The 16,115-nt window shown below is 43.1% G+C and overlaps 2 protein-coding genes across 2 annotated transcripts; one reads left to right on the top strand and one right to left on the bottom strand.

Moving 5' to 3' along the window:
• The first annotated feature begins 8,476 nt into the window (after positions 1-8,476).
• LOC103643994 (ATP-sulfurylase 3, chloroplastic-like) lies at positions 8,477-12,245 on the top strand. The gene is made up of 5 exons (NM_001301511.1): positions 8,477-9,080; positions 10,411-10,816; positions 11,139-11,399; positions 11,607-11,693; positions 11,780-12,245. The coding sequence occupies exons 1-5, from the start codon at positions 8,512-8,514 to the stop codon at positions 11,918-11,920; spliced, it is 1,464 nt and encodes a 487-aa protein (NP_001288440.1). The 5' UTR covers positions 8,477-8,511; the 3' UTR covers positions 11,921-12,245.
• A 716-nt stretch (positions 12,246-12,961) lies between these two features.
• On the bottom strand, positions 12,962-15,435 carry LOC606468 (calmodulin-like protein 4). The gene is made up of 4 exons (NM_001301445.2): positions 15,165-15,435; positions 13,627-13,784; positions 13,453-13,533; positions 12,962-13,361 (listed from the first exon to the last, which is right to left on the bottom strand). The coding sequence occupies exons 1-4, from the start codon at positions 15,235-15,237 to the stop codon at positions 13,209-13,211; spliced, it is 465 nt and encodes a 154-aa protein (NP_001288374.1). The 5' UTR covers positions 15,238-15,435; the 3' UTR covers positions 12,962-13,208.
• Positions 15,436-16,115: the final 680 nt, after the last annotated feature.

The following is a 16,115-nucleotide window of genomic DNA, read 5'->3' as shown; positions in this document are numbered from 1 at the left end:
GCCCGACCCAATTTTTCAGGTCTATCCTTAATGATGAAGAGTCCTAGACTAATATGAAAGGTGTAAGGTTAGCATATCTTCATTGTTGATGTTCATAGCGACGTTGGTGATCACGGTGGCATCGGTCGTCGGTCCCGCACATCCAGTTGATCCGCCTCCTACTCCTCTAGTGTGCTCTCCTCCTCCCTGCACGTTAGGTCCTAGAGGGACATCAATGGTTGTTGGTGCTGGTGCGTCCGAGTCCTCCATCGCCATGGTTAGCAGCTAAATTGCAAGCAACGAGTGTTGGCTTGTGCTGACCCCTAGCCCTATTAATATAGCGCTTGGTGATCTACGGCTGCAACCACAAGGTCAGAGATCCCCCCCCGCGATCAGGGTGTAGTAGTTAGGGACGTCCCCAAATTTCGCTCCTTTATGTTACGAGTGTGGAGGACATTCCAACATTCTCACATTTGTTCTCCACTTTTCTTGTTCTTAACGTTTCTGGGTTCCACCCCTTGACAAGTTTACACATCAAGATCAATGGGTAATAATGGTCGATTAAGTGTCGTTGCACTCATTGATTATAACATGATATTCTACATTAGAATGAAATATCTTTTCTAGGTTGCATCTACACGAGTATTGAAACATTCTGCCCTCACTCATACTCATTAACCCATGGGTATAAAATATCACGTATAAACTTGGCCTAACCCAAATACATGAACTTGGTCCAACCTAAAACAACATAAAACCCTACCTATATAACATATTTCTACTCCACAAACATAAGTACTAGTTATATATTTGGATTGATGGATGCATGATATTACGATTTTGTTTAAAACATGTCGTTTGTGTTGTTACTTTGATAGATGTTCACTCTTTGTGGGTATGGATGACCCGGCGGGTGACTTTGACTCACATGGTCCTGGAAAATATGTATCCATCACTGGATATGGGTGATCCGACGGTGTTATTTATTTGTCGTAATTACAGGAATGAGATAGCAATACCTAGTGAGGATTTACCCATTTACATCTCTAATTCTAGCTCTACAGCTGCAACAGTGCTGCTTATAAGAGCAGTTGAACAGGAAATCATCTTCTAGATCCAACTTCATAAAAATCACCTATTTATTCATCCATCACCTTACTTCAACCCTCAGATAAAAAAACTTAGTACAAATAAGTTGATCAAACTATCCATATATTTTTATATGTGACGTATCTCTCTCTCACACGTCCAATAATATAACCCATGTTCTAAATTTATAAGGCGTTTTAATCTTTCTAGATACATTGATTTTATTGTAGCTTAGATATACATTATATTTCGATATACAGTAAATTTACTATATATTTAAAAATTCTATGTATTTGAACGGAAAGAGTACCTTTGCAAGTGAACAAAGATTTTGTTAACAAGTACCACAGAAGAAATCATGCTGAGAAAGGTGCAAAAGGCTGCCAATAATTGAAACGGCACGAAGGATCCTCTACGGCTCTACGTGGAGGTACGATTCATCTCAAATTGTTATTTTGTTCCATGAAACATATGAGTGCTATTTTCATACACTAATATCATATTTTAAATTAGACAAAAACTATTATATAATCAAGTTTTTTTTTCAATTGTCATATAACCAAACTACCAAAAGCCATAAAAATTAACAAAAAATATAGATATAGTTCATCATTTATTTTACTAATATATTAAATTCTAATAAGTTCTAATTTATCTTATGTTAAAAGAGATGAAAAGAGAAAATTCTATCCAATATGAAGGATTAAAAATGATATAGTTTTCTCTTATTTATATCTTTAACATATGAGCTTAAAATCTAAATTAGAGCTTAAAATCTAAATATTGGTGTAATAAATAATGAAGTAGATCCATAATAGTTTTGAGATTTTTTACGACTTTTGGTATTTAATTGCACAGAAAGATTAATTACATATTTTTTTGCTAAGAGTTGCCTTTTAAAAAGGATATGAGATTAAGGATCACGTATTCACTGAAAAATAATAAAACAATATTTACGCAATATGTGGCAGTGTAGGGATGACAATTTAACCCGCAAATTCAAAACCTGACGGATGCGGGTATGGGCAAAGATTTTAACGTGCAGATAGGGGTAACAATGGGCTCTAAATTTTATACTATAAGGTTTATGATCGGATCGGGTCCTATTTCTATTCATTTTTGAACTAAAATTTATTTAGGGCCCCTACCATTTTGTGAAGAAACATTTGGATTGTGACCCATTACCACCCCTACCTGCAGGTGCAACTCGCACCCGATCCGAAGTTTTGCGGGTGCGGGCACGAGTTTCTATTTCAACCCACAGGTGACTTGCACTCAGACCCGAAATTTAGTTTATTCTTTATTTTGGGTAAAAATGATCATCATACAATAGTATTTTTTGAATAACTATATTGGCTAGCGATTCATAAAATATTTTGTTGCTACTCAATGTGAGGAGGCTTAAAATTCATAGATATAACTCAATTATTGTTGATACTTAATTGCTTATAGTTGAATTATTGTTTAAAAGAGTACACCGAGTAAAAACCCGTGGGTGACTGGAAACTCGACGGGTTTCGGTGCAGGTCTGGAATTGCGCCCGCTGGTGTGATTGCGGGTGGGTTTATATAGACTTTAGGGTACGATCGCGGACGGGTTTTTGCTACACCTGACCCGAACCCGACCTATTGACATCCCTATAATAGTGGTACTGTAAGCTAAGATATAACCAGTGATACTGCAATATCAACAACGTAACTAGAATTCAAAATGCTACAAACGAGGTGAGACTACATATGTGTTGCGATACTGTATTTGTTGTAAGGCAATCTCCAACAGCTTTTCTAACACACTCATAATTTCAAACTACATTCTATAAACAGTATAATTTATAGTACAAAACTGTGTTTTACACGACTATATACACGTTCTAACGAGCATAGCCTAAGGATAGAAGTACACAAACAAGGTATGTCAAATTCAAAAAAAATTAAAGAAACTGATTTGAAATATAATAATAGCAGTCATCTAACTCATGGATGATAGCTATGATAATCAGCGTGCCACAAACCTAGCCTGCGTAGAGAATCCTCATTGCCAAAGACACATAGGTCCAGACGTTGGAAAGGTGTCATCACACTAACAGCAGTCCAAATCCAACCTGCTCACCGTCCTAAACAAAACACCAAAAGCCAAGCAGGCGTGATCCATCCTCTTCGACCCCCATTAACCCATAACCCTGCCCCACGGACAGCAGACTACTACGTTCACCGCGCCCATGTCCTCCCGCGGCCGCAATCCCATCCAGGTTCACGCACATCCCACCTCCCCTCGTGCCTTTTCCTAATAAAAAAGAAATCCACGCACGCAGCCACCGCGAAGGTCCGGTGGTGGCCCTGGCCGCCAATTTACAAAACCAAACAAAACGCACCCGCAATATAAAGAGGAGACCAAGCCGTCCGAATTTTTTGTTTTTTAGCCCCTTTCGAGACAAAAATTTACGTTTGGACCCCTAGAAATTTAATTTGCACGTTTGGACCCGAAGCTCGGCGCCATAGGTTGTGGCGCCGAGGTAACACATCTCGGCGCCACAGCCTGTGGCGCCGAGCTCTGTGACGTGGCAGATTGCGTGGCACCTAGCTCGGCGCCACAGATCTTGGCGCCGAGCTAGGAAATATCCACCGCCGCCGTTTCTTCTCTGCGCGTTTCTTCTCTGGCTTCTCTGTTCGCGTTTCTTCTCTGTGCGCGTTTCTCCGACCGCAAAAACCAACACCGCCCGCCCAGCTCGCCGCCGGCCGGGCTCGCCGCCGGCCGCCCGCCCCGCTCCCTGTCGCCGCCGGCCGCCCGCCCCGCTCCCTGTCGCCGGCCGGGCTCGGGCGCCCGGAGTTCGCCGCCGCCGCCCGGAGTTCGCCCCCGCCAACCGGAGCTCGCCGCCGCCGCCCGGAGTTCGCCCCCGCCAACCGGAGCTCGCCGCCGCCGCCCGGAGCTCCGCCAACGGTCGGCCACCGCGCGCTACGGTTGGCCACCGCCAGGTATATTTTTTTAATTTCTTAGTTTAGTAAATTCTTAGTGATTATATAGTTTAGTGTATTCTTAGTAAATTTCTTAGATTAATTTCTTAGTTTAGTAAATTCGTAGTGATTATATAGTTTAGTGTATTCTTAGTAAATTTCTTAGATTAATTTATTAGTTTATTAATTTCTTAGTTTAGTGTTTAGTAAATTCTTAGTGATTATATAGTTAGCATTTTGTTTAGCGCATTAATATTACATGTTTTCTGTGTTGGCAACCATCGTGTTGTCGTTTATTCGCAGGTTCTATAAACATCACTTTACAGGGGAGGTGCTGCCAAATTTTTTACTGACAATAGGTTTTTTTGTACGTAGGTGTTCGTCCGACTTGACCTTCTCCACCGTTAGCTGGACTCGTACGCGTTCTCAGGTATACAATGTTTTCGTACATTATTTATAGATTATGTAATTTCGTTTGATGTGTTTATTTAATATTTACTGTATAGTTATTAGTTAATATATATTTATTACTTAGTAAGTTAGTAGGCTTAAGTATGTAGCCATTATTGAGTTAGTAATCCATTTTTGCAATAGATGGACAGCCTAGTAACACTATACCATGGAGGAAGGGTGGAGATAGATGCTTATGGGAGTGTTACTTTTGATGGTATGAAGATCGTGACCATGTTGTTCGTTGAAAGACCATCTTTTGACCAGCTTTTGGCTCGAGCTTGTGAGGAGATTAGTTGCGACATAAACGACCCTAGAATATCAATTCAGGGTTTGTTGTCCCATATTACATATGGAACAGTTGTCCGACGGTTGATCTCCATTACCTCAGAAGATGATTGGGTGATATATTTAAAAATTGTGAAGACGATGGTTCCACCATGTTTGGATGTGGTTGTTCAAAAGTTACCTGTTAGTCAATGCGAAGGTCCAGTCGGGTTATCTCCACAAATGCCAAATGCATCTCGTATTGAAGCTCCTTTGGTAGAGCTTCATGAAGAAGTCGTTGTTGTGCCCGATGCTCAATCGGGTCCGCACGAGTATGGGATTTCTCGTCCTATTCCCGGCGTTTGTGGGGCTTCTAATGCGGTGGTACCCCCCCAAGAGATCCCATTGACCCAGGATCCAGTTGACGATCATCCTAGTAAGTGTCTTCGACACATTGTTCGTATCCATCATTATTTCGTTTGATTAGACTTTTTAATGTGGTTTTTCTTGCTCCGACCCGATGCAGGATCTCCACATATCAATAATGCTGATGTTCAGATTGATGTGCCTGTGTCATATAATATGGACAACATATGCAGGGCATCGAATAGTGTTGATGTTCAGATTGAGGATGAGGAGGAGCCATATGAGGCTGCACGGGCCGTAGATTCTGATGATGACCGTCCGGTTCAAGAAATGACCGAGCAAGAAATTGAACTCATAAGACGTTTGTGTCCGGAGCGAGACCCTGCAGTACATGAATTTAGCAGTTTAAGTCATTCCACCCGTGCGTATGCTGAAGGACGTGACGATGAACTGCTAGAGGCTCCGGATAACGCCGATAGCATTGAGATTAAGGTTGGCTTACTTTTCAAGGATAGCATTGAGATTAAGATTGGACCGTCTCAGTTGCAGGATGCTCCTACAACTCAGGCATCACAGCTGACACCACGTAGAAGGCGTCCACGAGACCCTTACACTCCAGGCACCGACGCTCTTGGGGCCAAGGGCAAGGGTAAGACTAGGAGGAAATGAATACTTTTGTGATATGGACGGTGTGATTTGGACTTATGCTGGAGACGGTTGTAATATGAACTATGTTTTGTGTTTTGGACTATGTGTTGGGAACTTGTATTTTGGACTTTGTTTGTGGACATTATATGAAGAACTATGTTCTGTGGATGTTTTTATATTCGATGTGATTTTGTGATGGATTATATGTTGAAATGCTTATATGTCTTATAATATGTGATTATTTGAACTGTGGTTGTTAATAAAACAAGGGGAACTCTTGCAAAATTTTTTTGTGAACTGTAAAAAACATAATAATCAATAAATAACGCATCTTTAGAGTTCTAAATTATTTTTGATACGTAAATACTACAGAATAGGCTACAATTCTTCAGTCTGAATCACAATCTATGAGTAACTCATCTTCGGAGTCATCCGTCGCGCAATCCTCAACAACAACCTCATTCCACTTGCTGCATTGTCCTGCATCACACTTGTCACCAGTTCTTTTGTAATAATTGGCTTCTGCTTCATCTGCAGCTTGGGAGAATAGCTCATCCTCAGCCTCAGCCTCATCAGACTTCTTCTTGTAATAAGCTGCCTCTACCTCTGCGGCGGCCTGTGACAGAAACTCATCCTCTTCCTCTTGAGCACGTAATCCTGCCTCAGCTAGTGCTATGAGCTCACTCAACCTTGACATGTCGTCCTCCTCTTCTTCATGTAATCCTGCCTCTGCGAGGGCGATAAGCTCACTCAATCTAGATGTGTCGTCGTCCTCCTCCTCCATCAGCTCAACTGTTGCCATTTTATCCTGAACATATCTCGCATGCGCCTCATCGGCCAAATAGTTTACGCCGCTTCCAATCTCTGCAAATATAATGAGAAAATTAAGTTAGCAAAGTCAGGATAAATAAATTGTACTAACATAATTATAATATCATTTATCTCACTTACTTCCCTTGAGGCGATCAGCAAGATTATCCAACATCTGTTTCTCGGCTTGAGCCGCTTCCCATTCCCTTGCATCCTGTGCTCTCTTCTCATCTGCCGCCTTCAACCTCCTATACTCTGCACGCTTCGGGCTATCATAAAAGGCAGATTTTGCTTCCCTACGCATGTCGCGTATGCGATCGTTAATGTACGAATCAACGAGCTGAGATCCACAACGCATCTTCTGTCCCATTATTCTCTTGGACTCTATTGTCCGCATCACCTCTCCTTTGTCGTCGTAACTCTCCCAACTGCATTTCCTCGTCTCCTACAAAAAAATAGTAAGTACCGCTATAACATTACATCTGGTGCAAAAAAAAATACCAACCTCATCGTAATCGACCATATGTCCACAAAAATATCCAACACCAAGCTCCGAAGGAACTAATCCATACTTAGCTTCAATACCGCATTTGCAGAGTACTGGATCAAATTTGACCTCTTCTGCCGCCCACCCCATGTATCTCTTTTCCTTTACCTCTGGCTCTGGCCAATGGGACAAAGGACCATACAACCACTCTCTGAAACGACACTTACGCCACCCGTATGGCTGCAGGAGAAAAAATTAGTAATTTATTGTAAATAAAAACTAGTTCATATATTTAGCGTATCAATGGGCTCACATAATCAATGTTCGGACAACAGAACTGCTTGTCATAGTCTTCGTCGATGACAGCACGGTCTCCACAATCGCATCGAGGCGGTGAGTCCATCCGTCTTTCTGTTGCTACCTCCTTCTCTGCATCCGTCATTGGTGGAGGATTCGGGGGAGGAGGTACCCAACGCTTAAAACGCTCATGACTGGTCCTTCCACTCAACCAATTAACGAAAAGAAGATATCGAGGGTCAAATTTATCAGGACCATCGATCCACTGGAAAAAGAAACACCTCTGATGTCCCTAAAATAATGGAAAGATGCACTATTACATATCTACAAAATAATGAACGCGAACAAAGTTAAGTGACAAGTCATAAGCTACGTACGTCCAAAGTGCCACAAAGGTAGTAGCAGCGAGCAGCCGTGTCTGGATGTTGTGATTGATGTACCCAAGCCAGTCTGCCACAGTCACAGTTAGGCACGGGGAGTTCCGGAGGAACAGGAGCATCCTTACTAGATACGTCCGGATATAACTCACGAGGACGACCTCTCTTCTGCCACAACGCCTCTCGGTACATGTCTTTCATCTAATAAACGATTATAATTATCACTTGTACCTATTATGCTTTATAATAAGTCTACACAAACTAATATTCGAAATAATAATATAATAGGTGTATACAAATTATTTAACTAACAACCCAATATACTAAACGAATCAGTTCGAAATCATACCTTGGCCTACGAAGTGAACCAACTCAAATCTTTGAATCCAGCAATTTTTGACGAAGTTTGGAAATGGAATGAAATGAGCTGCTCTCGGCCAGCCGCGCGGGCGTTTTTATAGGCATTCGTAGCTCGGCGCCAAGATCTGTGGCGCCGAGCTACGAGGCCGCGCCGCCGCCACATCAGAGCCAGGTAAGCCCTGGACGCAACTAGCCGTTGCGGCCACGTCACAGCTCGGCGCCATAGGCTGTGGCGCCGAGCTGTGTTAGCTCGGCGCCACGGCCTATGGCGCCGAGCAAAGGGTCCAAAACTGCATTTAAAATTTTTTTAGGTCTAAACGTAAATTTACTTCGGTTTAGGGGCTAAAATACAAAAAAATTCGGCCAAGCCGTGAGGTGGACGAGGCGCGCCACCTGCTAAGCCGAATCGAGCAGCAGTAGCCACCTTGCCATGGCGATGCAGGCTGCTTTCCTCGCGGGGTTCTCGCAGCTCGCCGCGCAGCCGAGCCGCGACTGCGCCGTGGCAGTGGCGCCGACGCGGGTGGCCGTTGCTGCGGTGGGTAGCGCCAAGGTGGGCGCGCGGGTAGGCTTGAAGGCGGGGATCGCCGCGCCCGCGCCCGCGGCGGGCCGCGGGGTGCGGTGCCGCGCAAGCCTGATCGAGCCCGACGGCGGGCAGCTGGTGGACCTAGTGGCGCCCGAGGAGGGCGGGCGGCGCGCGGCGCTCCGGCGGGAGGCGGCGGAACTGCCGCACCGGCTGCGCCTCGGCCGCGTCGACAAGGAATGGGTCCACGTCCTCAGCGAAGGGTGGGCGAGTCCGCTGCAAGGGTTCATGCGCGAGCATGAGTTCCTCCAAACACTTCATTTTAATGCCATCCGCGGCCAGGATGGCAGGATGGTCAACATGTCCGTCCCCATCGTGCTCTCCGTAGGGGACGCACAGCGAAGGGCCATCCAGGCCGACGGCGCCACGCGCGTCGCGCTCGTCGACGAACGCGACCGCCCCATCGCCGTCCTCAGCGAGTAAGACAAACCGATTCCCACTTGCTGTTTATTTCTTTGCCCTGTCGCTGTTTCTATGTCTGTATCTATATGCATTGCTAACTGAAGATGATCGAACAGAACATGTGAGTGCGGATCTTATGATCTCGCAAAACAAATAATTGCTGCTAGGTGCCAGTTGGGTTTGGAATTGTGAGCCTGTGCTTCTGGTTAATTAGGTTCATGAATAACCTCTTTAGGCCTGGTTCGGATGCACATGTATCCACCTCAAACCATCAATCCATGTGTCTTGAAGTGGATTGACGTGAAATTTAAACTAAATTCCACCCAACACACTCCAATGCACATGGATTGAGATTGATACATGTGCGTTCAAACAAGCTCTTAGCTAAAAAAAACACACATGGATTCAGAACGTGCATATCTTCCCTCTTTCATCAGGTGCAGAGCATGACATCTCAACAATGTGTACTATACTACTATGTTAGGACTGATTCTGTTACCAGTAATTTACTGAAGGATACATAACTGGTAACGTAGAGCTAACTGTTCTGAGGTGAAATTTCTATCAAGTAGTAATCTTGATGGTCAACATTTTTTTATAGGACATGGTTTCCTCTTTTGTCAGTTCTAGTATTACAACGAGAAGTAGCGTCATACTATATCAAGATATCAGTATGTGTTGGTCGTTATCAGTGGAGTCGTAGTTGGTGTAGGCCAATAGACATGCCCTCGGACTCACTGTATTATTCTAAATCTTAGATCACTTGCGCTAGTAGATATTGTGTTTCACATTTTCGCCACGTCCCATTATTGTAGGTATATTCATTTAAGAGTGTCACATGATAATATCCTTACATGTCACTAACGTTATGTTTCACGTTTTCGTCGTGTCCCAGTATTGTAGGTATATTCATTTAGAAGTGTGGTGTGATAATATCCTCACATGTCATGCCAATAATTTTATTTCATTCTTGTTCACATACTACTAAAGGTGTCAAATCATTGGAAAGGAGAATAGGGAAATAGAATGCCAGTTTTACAGGTGTAGTTATCAAATGTGTGTAACGTCAACCATGTACTTCTCTGGCTCTGTAATCTCAAGTCACGAAAACACAAGCTTTGTTGTAGATACTTATCTGATTGCTAATGAAAATAATGATGATATTGTTAAATGTATCGAATAACTTGTTGATATGACACAAGTGTGTGTAAGATTTATATTTTCACTCCCTGCTGTAACACCCTTTCCTTTTCATGAATGTGCCTGAGCATGCAGTTCATTAAGAGGAAGGGAAAGTTACAACACCACAATCTTAGCAAACCTAATGATCTTTCCTCTCTTCTGCAGCATTGAGATCTATAAGCATAATAAGGAAGAAAGAATAGCACGGACATGGGGGACAACTGCACCTGGATTACCTTATGTTGAGGAGGCAATTACCAATGCTGGTGACTGGTTGATTGGTGGGGACTTGGAGATTATAGAACCAATCAAGTACAATGATGGTCTAGATCAGTATCGCCTGTCTCCAGCACAGCTGCGTGAAGAGTTTGCCAGGCGCAATGCTGATGCAGTATTTGCCTTTCAGCTTCGCAATCCAGTACACAATGGGCATGCTCTACTTATGACCGACACACGCAAACGCCTCCTTGAGATGGGTTATAAAAACCCTGTTCTTCTGCTCCATCCACTGGGAGGATTCACAAAAGCAGATGATGTGCCTCTTAGTTGGAGAATGAAGCAACATGAGAAGGTATCCAGCTGGATAGTTCTACTCTTCCCTTTCATCTCAGAATAATTGGGTTCCATGTCCTTGAACTAAACATCTTGTTTTGATGGGATCTGCTATGTCAGCATTGCAAAATTTTGTTGTCTACAGCAGCAGTTATACCCTAGAAAAGTGTACCCAAATCTAAATTCCAGTAAAAATATCACTTAGACTATAGGACAACAATTACCTAAAACTCTAGTAAGAATTGAGTGATGGCTATTCCTGTAATGAAATAGGTGTTTTGATGGCACCACTACACTATGTTCAACTTCTGTACTGTTCTAACACTGTTGATTTCTACCAGGTTCTTGAGGAAGGTGTCCTCAACCCAGAATCAACTGTTGTTGCGATCTTCCCCTCTCCTATGCATTATGCTGGGCCAACTGAGGTTCAATGGCATGCTAAGGCTCGTATTAATGCTGGTGCAAACTTCTATATCGTTGGAAGGGATCCTGCTGGTATGAGCCACCCCACAGAGAAAAGGGACCTCTATGATGCTGATCACGGAAAGAAGGTTTTGAGCATGGCTCCTGGCCTTGAGAGGCTCAACATCCTTCCTTTCAAGGTATGTCATCCTATCTGACCAGATTTTTTTCTTTCCATGCATATGCAGTGAGTAGAAAACAACATATTGCAATTAACATTTTGCTGCACATCTTTACACATGTCAATCTTGATGCCAAGTATATCATTTTAATTAATCAAGAAAAGATAAACATTTATTGTTTTTTCTGTTCCCTTGATATTTTCCTTGGCTCTTACTTTGGTTCAGGTGGCTGCGTATGACACAAAGCAAAAGAAAATGGATTTCTTTGATCCATCAAGGAAAGATGATTTCCTGTTCATCTCTGGCACAAAGGTAAGTTTTCACAGTTGCTGTGTGACATTGTAAATTTCAGCACCAATCCTCTGTAGCCAAACCCTAACAAATCACGCCTTATTCAGATGCGCACTCTTGCCAAGAACCGAGAGAGTCCCCCAGATGGTTTTATGTGCCCGGGTGGCTGGAAGGTACTCGTTGAATACTATGACAGCTTGGTGCCATCTGAGGGCAGCAGCAAGCTGCGTGAACCAATTGCAGCCTAAAATCTGGAAAATCCTTCATATAAGGAATGCTACTATATCTTAGCAAGCGGTTCTTTGCGACATAGAACCGATGCTATATGATTGTATACTGGCTGTAAGACTGTAAAACACTAGGCTTGATTCGGATGTTAATGTGTGCTTTGTACCCGGTGTACCTTCTCTGCTGGCAGTGTTGCACATGCACTGGAGCACATCAAACGTTTGGTGTTAATAAGGACAGGCTATGTATCCTCTGCCAGATTGTACATATATACATTGTGGTGATATATAATTATAAAGCTGACCTCTGCCGTCCGGGCTCGTAGTGATGAACAGTTTTATCACTAGTTCTCTTTAAGCATCAACCTTTTTGTGTGCTATTATCAATGAGCATAAGTTATTGGGTTCACCTCATGATTTGAATCTTTTGAAAGCCGCAACCTTTTAGGGACGACTTCACATTTGGTATTGAATTCACTACTTGCGAGAGCTATAATGTTAGATTGCAGAAACAAAGAGGAACCATTCATGATTCAGAAGAAATTAAAATGGCTGAGCGCTGAAATGACTAGAAAAGACAACATAGATTCTTAACATAAATACAATCATCAATGAAGGAGTATATCATGTGCAATCAATTATATTGGTGTAACCATGTAATTAAACAATCTGGTGTATTTAATCAAAATTCAATAGTGACTATTATATTATATTTAACTCATTTCAACTGAAACATATAGCTATTTTATATTTAACTTCTTCCCCCTAAAATAGCAGTGACCGTTGAATTTTGATTGAATGCAACAGATTGCTTAATTGCATGATTGCACCAATGTTCCCCGATTGGGGTACTAATTGTTTAAATTTGACGTCAAAATCAACGCAAGTCAAGGCCTAATCCATATCTTAGCGTTTTACGAACTAGATTAGCAGGCTCTTGATGCCACAACAGTAGAGTTTACCATATAGGATTTGCAATCTAATTGACGTTGGACACATTAGTGGACTGGGGTCTGGAGACTAACTGTAATTTTCATGGTAGTTCGCTGTCGGTAAACCTAGTAGAGGTCGTCAATGGATCTTCCTCCTGCTATTTATCGTAACAAAATAAAAGCCACCTATCTAAATATTCATCGTATACATAAGGCCGTTGGCCACCCGTTAATGAGCGTGAGATCACTTTTCCAACCTCCAACACTTCGAATAACACGATCATAGTACTAAGCATACAATTGCAATTTACAGTAGTAGATTTCTGACAGAAGAATCCAACCAAGACGACTACTAGTTCCACACCACATCGCGCCCTTCACCCAGATATTTTCCGCTCAGCGTTCTTCATCATGAGAACGAACTCATCGTAGTTCACCTGACCGTCACCGTCGGTGTCTGCTTCCCTGATCATCTGTTCAACCTCCTCGTCGGTCATCTTCTCCCCGAGACTGGTCATCACCGTCCTCAGCTTCACACACCAAGTCACCAACACGAAAGCAAGGATGAATGGAAACAGCTAGCTAGCATGGTCCGAGGTTGCCGAGGCACAAAGAGACTACCTCAACCGGGGAGATGAAGCCGTTCTGGTCTTTGTCCAGGACCTCAAAGGCTTCCTTGAGCTCTTCGTCGCCGTCGCCATCCTGCAAGCAACGAAGCAGGTGTGCTGTCAACTTTCGGACTGCGATGGTTAATTTCGGGAGTATTCGTGATAGACAAATGAGAGAGAGACTCGCCTTCATCTTCCGGGCAATGAGGCTTAAGAACTCCTGGAAATCGATGATCCCATTGCCGTCCGTATCGACCTCGCTCATCATATCATTGAGCTCCTGATCGCTCGGGTCGAGACCGAGGGAACGGGTGACTGCGGCCAGCTCTTCCATGGTGATGCATCCTACACTTGGCAAAGTTTACATTCCACCTGTCAACTACTCGTAGAAAAGAAAAGCCTGTGATTGCACTACGCTACGCACACAGGTCTCAGCAGAGATCCAAGCGTGGGGTCAGGAGTCCAATGCAAGACGACGAGTGGAAAGGTTGGTCAGAATTTTTTCGATTTTCTCACGGGTTTTTTTTTAGTCAAAACCGTTTTGAAGCCGGAGAGCGCCCCCCCCTAAAACAGGTATAAAAGCATCTCCAAAATAGTTCGTCAAGTCAACTTTTGGCTACTCAACATCAAAATAACTATCTAAGAGACTGGTCATCTGACTCGTCAAGTTATCCGACTTTCCAAATTAGCTCCCTTACTAGCCAAACTTGTCTAGCCAATCTAACTAGCTAAACTAGATAGATAGATAGTTTATCGAGATGAGATGTTACATATAAAATATAACCTTTATGAAAAAATAAATAAAGAGTTAAGTAAAGAGCTAAAATAAAAAGTCCCCGAGAAATGCTCTAAGGAGTTGTTGGGAGATTGTGATCTGCTCATATTATATAATCTAACTTATTTTAAAAAAAAATAGTTTAAAAATAAATTAGATTATATAATTTGTTTGGGATTATAATCCCAACCAAATAGACTCTAAAGCTAGAGTATGATTCGCTACTTAAATATGTGCGGGTCATGAAGCAAATGACCCATAATATCAACACTTCAACCGGAAGCATCACAAAATATAGTTTCCAAAGACGTGACGGGGATTACTCACAGGAAATATTTAAGACCTTTGTGGAAAGCAAAACGGAGCCAATAGCAAACCCTTTTTTTCTGTCACAGCCAGAAAGGTCCTTTGACTACAAGGAGCTAAAAGAGTTGGTAGTAGTAATACAACACATTTCTGTCACCACTAATAGATAGTAGCTAAAAGAACTTTCAAGGAAGCATCTCGCCGCAAAATAAAAGGCCCGGACTACTAGATAGTAGCTAAAAGAATTTTGGTTAGATATAAGGAAATCCAAACAAGGTCTGATGATTGAGGTTAGAACCGATTGCTCTCTATTGACAATTTTTCTCCTTTGTACTAGAAAAAAGCCCGGACTCAACTCAAGTACTCAACTATAGGGATGCGGTAAAAATTCTGGTTAATATCTTACTAATCAAGAACTGTGAAGAACAATGGATATGACATGTGCCGCGTAAGCCTACCACATGCTGACATGCAGAAGAGTAGCATTGCTTCCAAAACCCAGCAACTACAAGTCTAATAACTAGGCAAGGGAAAACAAAAGAAACGTACGATCTGAAGAACAAGCACAAAAATCAAATAAAAAGCAAGCTAGTAGCTAAGCCATCAGCCATGGCGAGAGAAGACGGTAGGAGAGATAGAGATACCGTCGCCGTTCTTGTCGAAGAGCGAGAAGGCCTCCTGGAACGCGAGCCTCTGCTCGTCCGTCAGCCCGTCCATGCAACTGACAGCAAGGCACTATACGGGACCAATGCCAGTTGCCAGGTGAAGGTAGGTGAAGGGGTAGTAGACTAGTAGGTATGTATGCTGGTGCTGAGGAGCGAGCTGATATAAAAAGGGTGGGAGAGGTGGGGGAGTAGGGGAGGGAAGCGGGGCGGAAGCATCCTGTGATTGGAAACCTAGGGCGAGTGAATAAAGATGACTGGACGGTGGCCTTTGTGGGGGAAAAAAACACGGCGGTCTCGTGGTTTTCCTAGTCATTTCCGGCGCTTTGCCCGCGCCTCCGACTCAGCACAGCGGTTCAGCCAGAGGCTTGAGAGAAAAGGCGCTACCATTTGTGCCACGCAAGGCCTTGCTGGAACTGTGGCGCCATAAACAGCAGGTGAATTGCAGCAGGAGGCAGCGAGAGCCGAGAGGCGGTCATGGAGAGATGTTCCGAGATGCAAGTACAGAGTAACAGCTGGCTTGATTTTAATCCGTATCGGCTTCGTTTTGTCTCTTGTCTCTACGGATTACAACCATAATAGTCCGAACAGCTATCTTTAATCTGCTTGATTTTAATTAGTACCAGTTTTTATTGTTTCTGCAGTGTTTTGTCTCTATAGATTACAACCGCAATAGTTCTGACTTTAATCCGCGAAGCGAACAGCCTTCTGTGGTGAACCCTGTTTGTTTGGTCAGGGGGTGCTGGAATACTGTAATTTGATTTCAAAAGACGTGATATATATGGCGCAGCATCGCTCCTTGGTTACAGTAGCTGTAACACCATACCAGACCACCCTGGAGTAAGAAAAAGTCATTACTTGTGGTCAGTGGAGTTTTCATAGTGCTGAAAGAATACCAATGAATTCTTAGGAAAACTGCTCAATACATAGATG

This window comes from Zea mays, chromosome 1 (genome assembly GCF_902167145.1).
Source record: "Zea mays cultivar B73 chromosome 1, Zm-B73-REFERENCE-NAM-5.0, whole genome shotgun sequence".
Taxonomy (NCBI): domain Eukaryota; kingdom Viridiplantae; phylum Streptophyta; class Magnoliopsida; order Poales; family Poaceae; genus Zea; species Zea mays.
The sequence above is the reverse complement of the archived record's forward strand: the minus strand, read 5'-3'. Positions and strand labels throughout refer to the sequence as shown.

Bases quoted from the DNA above. Each gene is read 5' to 3' on its own strand.
- LOC103643994 (NM_001301511.1), top strand. From the start codon at position 8,512: ATGGCGATGCAGGCTGCTTTCCTCGCGGGGTTCTCGCAGCTCGCCGCG. The intron at 9,081-10,410 runs GTAAGACAAACC...TCTCTTCTGCAG, and splicing joins CCCATCGCCGTCCTCAGCGA to CATTGAGATCTATAAGCATA. The intron at 10,817-11,138 runs GTATCCAGCTGG...GATTTCTACCAG, and splicing joins GAATGAAGCAACATGAGAAG to GTTCTTGAGGAAGGTGTCCT.
- LOC606468 (NM_001301445.2), bottom strand. From the start codon at position 15,237: ATGGACGGGCTGACGGACGAGCAGAGGCTCGCGTTCCAGGAGGCCTTC. The intron at 13,785-15,164 runs GTATCTCTATCT...TGCCAAGTGTAG, and splicing joins CTTCGACAAGAACGGCGACG to GATGCATCACCATGGAAGAG. The intron at 13,362-13,452 runs GTAGTCTCTTTG...TGGTGTGTGAAG, and splicing joins GCTTCATCTCCCCGGTTGAG to CTGAGGACGGTGATGACCAG.